The sequence below is a fragment of the Manis javanica genome, chromosome 14, assembly GCF_040802235.1.
Source record: "Manis javanica isolate MJ-LG chromosome 14, MJ_LKY, whole genome shotgun sequence".
Classification (NCBI taxonomy): Eukaryota; Metazoa; Chordata; class Mammalia; order Pholidota; family Manidae; genus Manis; species Manis javanica.
In genome coordinates, this window is record NC_133169.1 from 51,851,363 (window position 1) to 51,866,767 (window position 15,405).

Genomic DNA, 15,405 nt, shown 5'->3' on the forward strand with positions numbered 1-15,405 from the left:
CATAAAAGTGAAATCATACAATATTTGTTCATTTATGTCTGGCTTATTTCACTTAGCATGTCCTCAAGGTTCATCCGTGTTGTAGCATGTATCAGAATTTTATTCTTTTTTATGGCTTAATAGTATTCCATTGTATGTGTATGCCACATTTATTTATCCACTCATCTGTTAATGGACATTTGGGTGACTTCCACTTTTTGGCTGTTGTGACTAATGCTGGTACAAACACGGACATACAAATCTCTGAGTCTCTGCTTTCAGTTCTTTTGGGCATATACCCTGAAGTAGAATTGCTGGGTCATATGGTAGTTCTGTATGTAAGTTTTTGAGGGATCACTAAGCTTTCAGTATACAGCTGCGGCATTTTACATTCCCACCAGAAATGGACAAGAGTTCTAATTTTCCATGTCATTTTCTGGGGTTGTTTTTTTTTTTTTTCAAATATAGCCACCTTAAATGGGTGTGCAAAGTGATACCTCATTGTAGTTTCGATTTGCATTTCCCTATCAGCTAGTACTGTTGAATATGTTTTCATGTGCTTATTGGCCATGTGTATGTTTTCTTTGAAAAAATATCTCTTCAGGTGCTTTGCCTATTTTTTAATCAGGGTGTTTGTTTTTTGTTTTTGAGTTGTAGAAATTCTTTATGTTTTTTGGTTATCAGTCCCTATCAGATACAGCTTTGTAAATGTTTTTCTCCCATTCCATGAGTTACCTTTTCATTCTGTTGGTAGTGTCCTTTGATGCAATTTTTCATTTTTATGTTGTCTTAATTTATCTGTTTTCTTTTGTTGCCTGTGCTTTTGGTGTCATATCCAAGAAATCGTTGCCAAATCCAATGTCATGAAGGTTTTACTCTGTGTTTTCTTCTCAGAGTTTTATAGTCTTAACTCTCTTGTTTAGGTCTTTTATCCATAGATCACATATTTTGATGTTTCAGTTTTTCATGTTTTTATGTTGGCAAGTTAATTCATTCTTGAAAGATCTTAATATTAGTTTATGTTAAGTCCAACTATAGATAATGAAGCTTCTTGTTTCCTCTTTACTCATTCTCTTTATTCCTTTATCTTTGATTTTACTCCTGGAATCAAAAAGAGAGTCAAAAGAAGAGATTAATAGATCCTAGAACAGTGAAGAGATTGGATCAAACTCATCTGTAAACTTTAAAGCCCAGGCATTTTTAGGTTGGCTATGAATTAGGAGTACTATTTTTCTAACTAACTTCTAATTGAACAAACATGTTCCCATTCTGACTCTATTAACATTTCTTATAAAAATGTGGGCATGAAGGAATAGCTGCTAATAGATTTTTCAAAGAGATATACAGGTGATATGAATTTTTAGATTTACTTGATAAAACAGCAAAACACTTTTAGCTTGCCTACATTTAATTAGCAAGGAGATCAAATTATGATTTAGTTGAAAAAATTTTTTTTAATTAAAAAAATTTGTTTTTAAGGTCTATAGAAGAAAGCTTTAATCTGTCAGATGAAAGCTGTGGCCCTAACCCAGGAATTGTGAGGAAAAAGAAGATTGCAATTGGGGTGATATTCTCATTATCCAAAGATGAAGATGAAAATAACAAATTTAATGAATTCTTTTTTTCACACTTTCCTCTTTTTGAAAGCCACATGAACAAATTAAAGAGTGCAATAGAACAGGTAAGCACAGCTGTGTTGGTTTGTTTATGTTCTTTATTTTCCTTTGACTCTGACTCTTATTCTCCTGATCAAGCATTTTATTTATTCACTTGGGAGAAAAAAATTAACAGGCACTGTGCAGATACCCTGAAAAGTGCTTTGGAAGATGCAAAATAGACTTCCACTCTTTTTAAGGAGCTTAATGCTTATAAATAATTTAATGTCATTCATTCATTCATTCATTCAGTATTTTGAGGGCCTATAATGTGGCAGGCACTTTTCTAGCAACTGAAAATAAGATGGGAAGAAAGCCACATTCTTGATCTCATTGAACAGCAAATAAAAAATTAATATGCAAAAGTTTTGATGGTAATAAGTACCATGGAGAAAAATAAAACAGAGAAAGAAGGTCTATAGGAATACTGTACTGCAGGATTGCCCATTTTTATAGGCTAGTCAGGAAAGCTCCTGATGAAATGCCATATGGTCCAGAGATGTGGAGGAAATGAGCCACAGCTATCTGAGAGAAGAATGTTTTAGGCAGGGGTAAGGAGTAAGCCTGATGCTTAAACAACAGTACAGAGGCCAGAGCGGCTGGGCAACAAGTAAGAACAGATCATGTAGGGCCTTATAGGATGCCATTGTAAGAGCATTGGCGTTTATGCTTAAGAAAGATCGGAGACCATTCAAGGGTTTTGAGTGAAGAAATGACACTTTTTATGAGGATCACTCTTTACTGCTGGTAGAGAATAGACTTCTAGGGGCAAGGGTGGATGTTGTGGGACCAGTTGGGAGTCCCTTATAATAATCTAAGTGAGAGATGGTGGATACTCAAATCAATTCAGTGATGAAATTAGTGAGAAGTGATTGGATTCTGGATATATTTTGGAAGTAGAGCTAATGAGATTAGCTGATGGACTGAATTGGGGTGTAAGAAAACAAGAATAGAGGTTGCCCCAAGATTTCTCACTTGAGCAGTAAGAAGTATGGAGTTGCCAGTATTAATGGGAAAGACACAGATTGAACAGATTTGGTGGAAGGAGATTTGTTTGAGATGCCTCTTGGATTTCTAAGTGGTTATATGAGTTTAGAATTTGGGGGAAAGGTTTAGGCTGTACAGTCTCCAGTGTATGGATGGTATTTAAAGCCATGAAACTGAGGAAAAGAAGAGAGGAGATTCTAGGCCTGAATTTGTTAAACATTTCAAAAGTTAAAATTAGAGTTGAGAAGGATCCAACAGAGAAGACAGAGGATTGGCCATTCAGGTATGAGGGAAAAACGAGAGAGTAGTTTCTCAGGGGAGTCAAGTGAAGAAAGGGTTTTAAGAAGGTAAGGGCAATGAATTCTGTCAAATGCTGCTGCTACAGTGTATATACTAAGTTTATATAAAGTAAGAAAGTTGGGAATACAAGATAGAATATAAAAATAATTTTAAAAGGAGGACAAGCAATGTTTTTTAGGAGTTGTAGGAAAGAAAAAAATGACTTCCTATTGGGAGGATGTTTCCTGTGGACTGCATCTTAAAGTCTGTGTAGGATTTTTTTTATACATAAAGCTTTTAAAATTAGATGTAGCAGAATAGCAAGAAAAGTTGGTGCCATTGCTACCCAAAGATAACTGTAACATCTTACTGTAAGTCTGTAGATGAAAGCTTTAATCTGTCAGATGAAAGCTGTGGCTCTAACTCAGGAATCACTGGGTATAACTGACGTTCTTACTCTCAGTGACACTGTGCAGAAGGGAAGGGAGACAAAGAGGAGTAATGAGTGCTATGGCTGGCATACTTACTGGGGACCAGGTCACAATGACTCTACAATTCTCAACAGGAGTTTTGACTTTTTAGAGTGTCTCCAAATTGTGCTTTAAGAAGATTAATTTAGCAATTTGTTTAAAAGAGACAAAAATTAGAGACTAGAGATGAGGAGACCAATTAGAATGCTTTAGAAAGTATAGGATGCATTTCAGTACTCAGTGAGTGAAGATCATCTGCCTCTATAGATGAAACTGGTGTTCACATTAACTCTGTCAAAAAGACAGATCAATTAGCAGTACCAATTTACCGAACAGATGAGTAAAGGCCATTTTCACTTTCAGAAGTTAGGCACTGGTGACTTTTTCTTTTGTTGGCTGCTCTCTCTTTTTGTAATGTGTTGTTGCCAAACTCAGAACGTAGAATAACCAGCTGTGGCTGAACTGACACTGAGATACTGGGAGAAGTGTTTCAAGCTTTATATGTAACTTGAAATATTCAGGCACTATGAGAACTCATTAAAGATTACTTTTTAAATGTTTCAATGCTTTGACCATTCTGTAACCTAAAGTATATATTGCAGTACTTAGAGTTGTCTGGATATTTGTTCTTACAGCTGAAAGATAAAAGCCAAATGAACGAATACTTTTATATAAATGAATAGCATTAATTCTAAAAGTTCTATAGTTGTTAATTATTGATAGAACATATAAATACCATTTGGGGAATTATTTTGAAGTCTATACTACCTTTTGAGATCTATAATGTAATTTAAGATTTTTATTGATGGCAAAATTAAGAAAGAATACTGCTTCGTTCTAGTAGAAGAATATTCACTTATTTATAAACTGGGAATCTCTTAATAGTTTGTACAATAAAGTAGGTTTCATTTTTACCCTATGAAGCTTTTAGATGTACATGAATATTATTTCTAGCAGTAAGTAGTTTGACCTTCTCTTTAATGTATGTTTAGACATTAAAAAAATCAATTTGTAATTACATAAGTAATACAGAATTCCATTACCTTTGAAAAAGGCTAAAATAATTACGGAGTTCTTTTTGATGTCTCTCTCCTAATTCTAATCCCCTTTTTGTCTACCTAAAAGCAAGGCTTCTTAACTTTGGCTAAATAAGGTTTTTAAGAAAACAAATATTACGAACAACTGGAGATAGCTTTCAGTAGAATCTTATATTTTAGATTTTGAAAAAAAGATTGATCTAACAGAACCACTATCTGTGATATATTAGATGATACCTTCAGCTATTGTTTTTCTTTTTATTGAAGTATAGTTGATATACAATCCTATATTAGTTTCATTGAGTTATTGTTATTGAGTTATCATTGTAGCTTGTTCTGTGTGGGGAAGAAAAGTACTTTTGTGTAACCCAGAAACTGTCAACGTCAGTTTCTTTTTATGTTGACATTCTGTGGTTTGACAGTTGCAGTAAGAAATTTAACATTTGAAAAATCTGAATGTTGTCGTCATTGTTAATGACTGAGGGCGCAAAAGAGAAAGCCACTGTGAATATATGTGCCTTCTTTATATGTTTATATCTAGATAAGAGTAATGGTAGTGTTGTGAAAGGATGTGACTTTGTCTTTTTTTTTTTTCCATATTTTGCCCATGATCAACCTGAGAATTAACTATTTGATTGCTTTCAAGGCTATGAAAATGAGCCGGAGATCAGCTGATGCCAGTCAGAGGAGCTTGGCATATAATCGAATAGTTGATGCCCTAAATGAATTCAGGTATATATTTTCCAGTTGTCATAATGTGGAGTTGTTTCATAGTGTACACAGAGAGATTTGTTTATTTTCTATAACTTATTCTAATAAAATTTCATTTTTAAAATTTCTTTATTCCATAGTCAATATGAGGGTGTAATTCAGTAGGCCATTGGCTTCTATGTTATTAAATATCAAATGTGCTTAGGATTCGAGCACATTTAGGAGGCCTCAGTGGTATGGTTTGTAGTGTTGGACCATTAGACAAGCACATAGGACCAGAAGAGACCTCTGTTCCAGAAGAAGTGTTTTGTCCCCTCTTGGGCTCTCATAGATGTAGGGGGACTGGTAGAGTATTATTTAATAAGCCAGTGCTAGTAGTCAGATGTTCTTGGATATGTGGAATCCAGAGGTACATGGATTAGGGAATATGAATTTGGTGTTCTAAGTAACTCTTTTGCTTGATTCCTTCTCTAGATATGACACAGCAAATAGTTTTTCTTCTGCCAGTGTTTTCTGGCACAGCAAAACTTATGCCCAAAGCTGCAACAACTGCTGTAACTGCGCTCAGAAGCACAGTGCATGTGAGCTTATGGTGGGGATAACCCTGCGTGACTGATATGTCTTCCTCAAAGATATTCAGTTCAGGCCTCCATCCTCTCATTATTTCCTCCTTTAGACTAGAGAGATACTGGTCTAATTCATCCTTTCCTCCTCAGTCTTTCCCTGTTAGATTAGAGAGATTAGTATAGGACATTGGGCAAGAACTCAGACTTTAGTACCCGACAGGCAGACCTGTGGACTAAATCTAAGTTAAATTTAGTAATAATGTAATAGACTGTTGTGAAGGATAAGAGGAGATAGTGTATGTAGAGTGCTTAGCAGGATGCCTGACGTTAATGATACACCATTTTGTTGTGGGGTAGGTACAACCTGCTGTGGTGCTTCCCAAATTTAGTCATTTACAGCTCACCTCTGTATGTCGTCTGTGCCACTTTAATGTTTCTCTTTAAATTGACCCTCCTTCATACCTAATAAATGTATTTCAAAATGAAACTTTATGCATTATTACCCCAGGTGGGGAATCAATATCCTTTGCCATAATAAGCAAGCTATAAAAATGAATGCATAAAAATTAAAACTAAAAATGTATGTCTTAAATTGACCCTCCTTCATACCTAATAAATGTATTTCAAAATGAAACTTTATGCATTATTACCCCAGGTGGGGAATCAATATCCTTTGCCATAATATGCAAGCTATAAAAATGAATGCATAAAAATTAAAACTAAAAATATATGTCTGTATACCACTTAAGGTTTTATTATCACCAGTAGTCCATTTATCTCAGTTTAGGAAAAAATGGGTATTTGTTCATGGACAACTGTGTGGTCCCTTACAAAGGCAGGGATCTTCTCGATTGCTTGTTTAAATCGACTATGACATTTTGAAGTGAGAGCCTGTTTTAGCTTGTGCTGTTGTGGGATTGCTTTTGTGAAACTGTAGGCATGTCATACTGTCATATATATATACCTTTTTAATGGAGAAAACTAAAGTGTGGCATATTTAGTAATTTTAACAATAAGAAAAAACCCATATTTGTTTTCAACCTTGCTCTTTTTTTATTCTTCATTTTTCTTGTATTTCTTGCAAACCACAATGAAAGCAAATCTGGTGTCCTTTTTTATCCCTATCTCAAAAGGAGAGACTTCCTTCCCTCAGCAGTGTTTTAGAAACTTTGAATTTATGATAAAATAACTTATTTCCCTACCCCTAAATAAAAGTTACATATTATAGAAGAGTTCTGTATAATTTTTGAAATGTTATTACAGATAATTGTTAAATAGAAATTGTATGGTAAAAATAAACTAATATGAAATATTATATCATATTTTTAATTTACTTAAATTGAAGAAGTTTATGTTCTCTACTACTAGACTTAATTATCTACTGGACTGAATTACTGAAAAGGAGAAAATTTTCTAGTTGTTTACCATAATTTTAGGATAAAGATATTACCAGTCAGTTTATAAAGCTCATTTTTTTGTGCAGTAAACTCAGTGACTAGGAGAAATATAGAGAAAAACGTATTGGAGAATTAAATTGCAACATATTATTTCTTTATCTTGGGAGGAAGTTATTTGCACAGGTTAAAAATTATATTAGAGAGACCTAGAGGCGGAGCCAAGATGGCGGCATGAGTAGGACAGTGGGAATATCCTCCCAAAAACATATATATTTTTGAAAATACAACAAATACAACTAATCCTAAAAGAGAGAACAGAAGACACAGGACAACAGCCAGACTACATCCACACCTGCAAGAACCCAGCGCCTGGTGAAAGGGGTAAGATACAAGCCGCAGCCTGGTGGGACCTGAGCGCCCCTCACCCCAGCTCCTGGCGGGAGGAGAGGAGTCGGAGTGGGGAGGGAGAGGGAGCCCAGGACTGCTAAACACCCAGCCCCAGCCATCCGTACCAGAGCGCAGACACAGTGCATGCGTGGGATGCTGGATACTAGGGAAACAGGACAGTAAGACCTGTGAGCGGGTCCTGAAGCTGGCGCCCCCATGACAAAGAAAAGCGAGTACTTTTTGAAAGTCTTAAAGGGACAGGGACCCCATAGCTGGATGGAAGCATACCAAGTCACAGTCCAGCAGCTGGAAATTCTAGGGAACTCCGGGCGCGCTAACCCCCTGGGCAGCAGCTCTGAGACCCCTCACGGAGGTAAACAGCCAGCAGCCCCCCGTCCATTATCCCTCTGGGGCCCCACCATAGCAGAGCAGCAGCCTGAGGCTGGCCACGCCCACAGCAAGGGAGCTTCCTCCATACCAACTGAGCAAGATACAGAGACCCAGTCTACACGCAATTGCCCAACACAAGCCACTAGGAGTCGCAGTTGTCTCAGTAAAGAAAGGCCAGGAGCCAAGTGGATAGAGGCTTGACTCTCCCAGCTGATAGACCATCAATAGCACTCCACTGTACCTATCAACATGAAAAGGCAAAAAAATAGGGTCCAGACAAGACTAACCCAGACAGCTTCAACATCTTCTACATCATCCCCTGAGAAGAAATCTGGGGAGATAGATTTAACCAATCTTCCTGAAAAAGAATTCAAAACAAAAGTCATAACCATGCTGATGGACTTGCAGAGAAATATGCAAGAACTAAGGAGGGAGAATACAGAAATAAAACAAGCTCTGGAAGGACTTCAGAACAGAATGGACAAGATGCAAGAGACCATTAATGGACTAGAAAACAGAGAACAGGAACGCAGAGAAGTTGATGCAGAGAGAGATAAAAGGATCTCCAGGAATGAAAGAATTTTAAGAGAACTGTGTGACCAATCGAAACGGAACAATATCCACATTATAGGGGTACCACAAGAAGAAGAGAGAGAAAAAGGGATAGATAGTGTCTTTGAAGAAATAATTGCTGAAAACTTCCCCAAACTAGGGGAGGAAATGGCCTCTCCCATGACAAGGGACCCAAGGAGGGCAACACCAAGACACATAATAATTAAAATGGCAAAGATCAAAGACAAGGACAAAGTATTAAAGGCAGCCAGAGAGAAAAAAAAGGTCATGTACAAAGGAAAACCCATCAAGCTATCATCAGACTTCACAACAGAAACCCTACAGGCCAGAAGAGAATGGCATGATATTCTTAATGCAATGAAACAGAAGGGCCTTGAAACAAGAATACTGTATCCAGCACGATTATCATTTAAATATGAAGGAGGGATTAAACAATTCCCAGAAAAGCAAAAGTTGAGGGAATTTGCCTCCCACAAACCACCTCTACAGGGCATCTTACAGGGACTGCTCTAGATGGGAGCACTCCTAAAAAGAGCACAGAACAAAACACCCAACATATTAAGAAGGGAGAGAAATAAAGAATCATCAGACCGTGTTTAAATAGCTCAATAAGCGAGTTAAGTTAGATAGTAAGATAGTAAAGAAGTTAACCTTGAACCTTTGGTAACCACAAACTTAAAGCCTGCATTGGCAATAAGTACATACCTTTCAATAATCACCCTAAATGTAAATGCACTGAATACACCAATAAAAAGACACAGAGTAATAGAATGAATAAAAAAGCAAGACCCATCCATATGCTGCTTATAAGAGACTCACCTCAAACCCAAAGACATGCACAGACTTAAAGTCAAGGGATGGAAAAAGATATTTCATGCAAACAACAGAGAGAAGAAAGCAGGTGTTGCAATTCTGGTATGAGACAAAACAGATTTCAAAATAAAGAAAGTAACAAAAGATAAAGAAGGACATTACATAATGATAAAGGGCTCAGTCCAACAAGAGGATATAACCATTATAAATATATATGCACCCAATACAGGAGCACCAACATATGTGGAACAAATACTAACAGAAATAAAGGAGGAAATAGACTGCAATGCATTCATTCTGGAAGACATCAACACACCATTCACTCCAAAGGACAGATCCACCAGACAGAAAATAAGTAAGTACATAGAGGCACTAAACAACACACTAGAACAGATGGACCTAATAGACATCTACAGAACTCTACATCGAAAAGCAACAGGATACACATTCTTCTCAAGTGCACATGGAACATTCTCCAGATTAGACCACATACTAGGCCACAAAAAGAGCCTCAGTAAATTCCAAAAGATTGAAATCCTACCAACCAACTTTTCAGACCACAAAGGCATAAAACTAGAAATAAATTGTACAAAGAAAACAAAAAGGATGACAAACACATGGAGCCTTAACAACATGCTCCTAAATAATTACTGGATCAATGACCAAATCAAAATGTAGATCCAGCAATATATGGAAACAAATGACAACAACAACACAAAGCACCAACTACTGTGGGATACAGGAAAAGCAGTCTTAAGAGGAAAGTATATAGCAATCCAGGCATATTTAAAGAAGGAAGAACAATCCCAAATGAATGATCTAATGTCACAATTATCAAAATTGGAAAAAGAAGAACAAATGAGGCCTAAGGTCATCAGAAGGAGGGACATAATAAAGATCAGAGAAGAAATAAATAAAATTGAGAAGAATAAAACAATAGCAAAAATCAATGAAACCAAGAGCTGGTTCTTCGAGAAAATAAACAAAGTAGATAAGCCTCTAGCCAGACTTATTAAGAGGAAAAGAGTCAACACGAGTCAACACAAGTCAACAGAATCAGAAACAAGAAAGGAAAAATCATGACGGACCCCACAGAAATACAAAGAATTATTAGTGAGTACTATGAAAACCTATATGCTAACAAGCTGGGAAACCTAGGAGAAATGGACAACTTCCTAGAAAAATACAACCTTCCAAGACTGACCCAGAAAGAAACAGAAAATCGAAACAGACCAATTACCAGCAACAAAATTGAAGCAGTAATCAAAAAACTACCAAAGAACAATACCCCCGGGTCAGATGGATTTACCTTGGAATTTTATCAGACACACAGAGAAGACATAATACCCATTCTCCTTAAAGTTTTCCAAAAAATAGAAGAGGAGGGAATACTCCCAAACTCATTCTGTGAAGCCAACATCACCCTAATACCAAAACCAGGCAAAGACCCCACCAAAAAAGAAAACTACACACCAATATCCCTGATGAACGTAGATGTAGAAATACTCCACAAAATATTAGCAAACCGAATTCAAAAATATATCAAAAGGATCATACACCATGACCAAGTGGGATTCATCCCAGGGATGCAAGGATGGTACAACATTCGAAAATCCATCAACATCATCCACCACATCAACAAAAAGAAAGACAAAAACCACATGATCATCTCCAAAGATGCTGAAAAAGCATTTGATAAAATTCAACATCCATTCATGATAAAAACTCTCAACAAAATGGGTATAGAGGGCAAGTACCTCAACATAATAAAGGCCATATATGATAAACCCACAGCCAACATCATACTGAACAGCAAGAAGCTGAAAGCTTTTCCTCTGCAATCAGGAACAAGACAGGGATGCCCACTCTCCCCACTGTTATTCAACATAGTACTGGAGGTCCTAGCCACGGCAATTAGACAAAACAAAGAAATACAAGGAATCCAGATTGGCAAAGAAGAAGTCAAATTGTCAGTATTTGCAGATGATAAGATATTGTACATAAAAAACCCTAAAGACTCCACTCCAAAACTGCTAGACCTAATATTGGAATTCAGCAAAGGTGCAGGATACAAAATTAACACACAGAAATCTGTAGTTTCCCTATACACTAATAGAGAAATCAGGAAGAGAATTCCATTCACAATAGCATCAAAAAGAATAAAATACCTAGGAATATGCCTAACCAAGGAAGTGAAAGACCTATACCCTGAAAACTATATGACACTCTTAAGAGAAATTAAAGACGTTACTAACAAATGGAAACTCATCCCATGCTCCTGGCTAGGAAGAATTAATATTGTCAAAATGGCCATCCTGCCCAAAGCAATATACAGATTCGATGCAATCCCTATCAAATTACCAACAGCATTCTTCAATGAACTGGAACAAATAGTTCAAAAATTCATATGGAAACACCAAAGAAAGCGAATAGCTAAAGCAATCCTGAGAAGAAAGAATAAAGTAGGGGGCATCTCACTCCCCAACTTCAAGCTCTACTACAAAGCCACAGTAATCAAGACAATTTGGTGCTGGCACAAGAACAGAGCCACAGAGCAATGGAACAGAATAGAGACTCCAAACATTAACCCAAACATATATGGTCAACTAATATTCGATAAAGGGGCCATGGACATACAATGGGGAAATGACAGTGTGTTCAGCAGATGGTGCTGGCAAAACTGGACAGCTACATGTAAGAGAATGAAACTGGATCACTGTCTAACCCCATACAGAAAAGTAAATTCAGAATGGCTCAAAGACTTGAATGTAAGTCATGAAACCATAAAACTCTTAGAAAAAAACAGGCAAAAATCTCTTAGACATAAACTTGAGTGACCTCTTCTTGAACATATCTCCCCGGGCAAGGGAAACAAACACAAAGATGAACAAATGGAACTATATCAAGCTGCAAAGCTCTGTACAGCAAAGGACACCATCAATAGAACAAAAAGGTATCCTACAGTATGGGAGAATATATTCGAAAATGACAGATACGATAAAGGGTTGACATCCAAAATACATAAATACCTCACACACCTCAACAAACAAAAAGCAAATAACACAATTAAAAAATGGGCAGAGGAGCTGAATAGACAGTTCTCTAAAGAAGAAATTCAGATGGCCAACAGACACATGAAAAGATTCTCCACATCGCTTGTCATCAGAGAAATGCAAATTAAAGCCATAATGAGATATCATCTCACACCAGTAAGGATGGCCACCTTCCAAAAGACAAACAACAACAAATGTTGGCGAGTTGTGGAGAAAGGGGAACCCTCCTACACTGCTGGTGGGAATGTAAATTAGTTCAACCATTGTGGAAAGCAGTATGGAGGTTCCTCAAAATGCTCAAAATAGAAATACCATTTGACCCAGGAATTCCACTTGTAGGAATTTACCCCAAGAATGCAGCACTCCAGTTTGAAAAAGACAGATGCACCCCTATGTTAATGCAGCACTATTTCCAATAGCCATGATATGGAAGCATCCTAAATGTCCATCTGTAGATGAATGGATAAAGAAGATGTGGTACATATACACAATGGAATATTACTCAGCCATAAGGAAAAAACAAATCCTACCATTCGCAACAACATGGATGGAGCTGGAGGGTATTATACTCAGTGAAATAAGCCAGGTGGAGAAAGACAAGTACCAAATGTTTTCACTCATATGTGGAGTATAAGAACAAAAGAAAACTGAAGGAACAAAACAGCAGCAGAAGCACAGAACCCAAGAATGGACTAATAGTTACCAAAGGGAAAGGGACTGGGGAGGACAGGTGGGAAGGGAGGGATAAGGGCGGGAAGAAAAGAAAGGGGGCATTACAATTATCATGTATAGTGTTGGGGGGGCACGGGGAGGGCTGTGCAACACAGAGAAGACAAGTAGTGATTTTACAGCATCTTACTATGTTGTGGGACAGTGACTGTGAATGGGGATTTGGGGGGACTTGGTGAAGGGGGGAGCCTAGTAAACATAATGTCCTTCCTGTAACTGTAGATTAGTGATACCAAAATAAAATTTTAAAAAATTATATTAGAACTGGTATTTCTGTTGTTATGTTAATGTGTATTCTTTCTAGGCCTTTCCTAAGTTATCAAATGAAGCATCCTAACAAATAATAGTGTTTTTAATAAATGTTTTTTTTGTGGTGAAATAAGCTCATAACATTAAATTTACCATCTTAACCATTTTTAAGTATACAGTTCAGTGGTATTAACTGTATTTACTTGTGTAACAAGTCTCTAGAATTTTTCATCTTGCAACACTGAAACTATGTACGCTAATTCAGTAGTACAGTATTTTTTTTTTTACTCAATTTTCATTAAGTTTTACTTTTTATTTTTATATTTTTTTGAGAGGGCATCTCTTATATTTATTGATCAAATGGTTGTTAACAACAATAAAATTCTGTATAGGGGAGTCAATGTTCAATGCACAATCATTAATCCATCTCAAGCCTAATTCTCGTCAGTCTCCAATCTTCTGAAGCATAACGAACAAGTTCTTACATAGTGAACGAATTCTTACATAGTGAATAAGTTCTTACATGGTGAACAGTAGAAGGGCAGTCATCACAGAAACTTTCAGTTTTGATCACACATTATGAACTATAAACAATCAGGTCAAATATGAATATTCGTTTGATTTTTATACTTGATTTATATGTGGATCCCACATTTCTCCCTTTATTATTGTTATTATTTTTATTTTTAATAAAATGCTGTAGTGGTAGGTAGATGCAAGATACAGGTAGTAAACATAGTTTAGTGTTGTAAGAGAGCAATTGTAGGTGATCAGGGGTGTGCCTGTAGACTATGTGTTAATCCGAGCTAGACAAGGGCAATAAAACATCCACGGATGCAGAAGATTTCTCTCAAAACGGGGGGTGAGGTTCTAAGCTTCCCCACCGTTGATCCCCAATTTCTCACCTGATGGCCCCTTAGTTGATCCCCAATTTCTCACCTGTGCCTGTCTTAGGTTGTTCCTCCCTTGAGGAATCTTACCCGTCTCTGGCTAACCAGTCATCTTCCGGGGCCATACAGGGAGATGTAAAGTTGGTAAGTGAGAGAGAAGCCATATTGTTTGAAAAGGTTAGCTTTGTACTTCTTTGCAGATTTATGCCCTGTGGCTTCTATGCCCAGCATTTGTCTTGAGGTATCTTTACCACTTGTAGGAATTATGATACTCGGTAAATTCGATATGAGGCACGAATTCTATTTAAGGGTTGTAATTAGGAAGGAAGAAGAAAAGCTATAGAGGTAGCATATGGAAGAAAACATGAGAGGATTGATTATTTCTTTAACATATTTTCTTGTAGAGTAACTTAAGCATGTATAGGTTTTAAACTACTAACTAAATTGCGCACACATATTAACATAATAGGAATACAGTTTCATAAACAAAGCAGATCTATAATTACCATCCATCTCCAGTGAAGCCAAGAAAACCAGTTAGGCACCCTAGGCATTTGTGAAAATTTGTCTATGATATGATGGATATTGTCCAACTGTACTTGAACAGTGTGAGAGAAATCAGACAAATTAAAGCAGCCCATTTCTGGGAACTGTTCACATCCCATATGTTCTTTTAACCGTAGATAGTCTGTAGTTGTAAGATTTCGGAGCGCCACAACTTTCACTTCTCCTAATTCTTGGTTGAGTTCCAACAGTATAGATCCAGTCAAATTTATTGTTTTACTGTGTGCACAGGCCAGCTTAGATATCTAGTAGTACAGTATTTTTAATCAGTGTTTTGTTAGTTCATTGGCATCTTCACTCTGAATTATAAGCAAAGTTATTAATTCAATGGTTCATAGCTACAAATTAAGAGTCCACATTATCACATTTCAGGTGCCGTTAATGATTAAATCAAGACATTCTGTATAAATGTTTCTTATAGATTAAATACAAAACAAATAAAGTGCATTCTCAACATTTCTAGAGGGAATTTAGAACAAATCTAATGAGCTGACTTTGATAGGTTATCTACTTCATCTTCATAACTTCTCAAAAGCTTTTGTGTAAAAGCACAATATTTGATCGTTTTATGAACGTAAAATGGTATAAATAATTTTAACATCAGTATATTCACTGACGATGAGAATTTCTTTGAGGTCTATTGTTTTAACATTAATGTTAAGGTATACCTTCAGTA

The 15,405-nt window shown here is 36.6% G+C and overlaps 1 protein-coding gene across 2 annotated transcripts in view; it reads left to right on the plus strand.

Moving 5' to 3' along the window:
* FNIP1 (folliculin interacting protein 1) overlaps positions 1–15,405 on the plus strand; it is a 144,808-nt gene that overhangs the window by 83,995 nt on the left and 45,408 nt on the right. For both annotated transcript variants that reach the window (XM_037023435.2, XM_037023436.2), the window contains 2 exons: positions 1,459–1,660; positions 5,054–5,139. In XM_037023435.2, the coding sequence (XP_036879330.2) occupies positions 1,459–1,660; positions 5,054–5,139 (288 nt within the window). The remainder of the gene's footprint in view (positions 1–1,458; positions 1,661–5,053; positions 5,140–15,405) is intronic.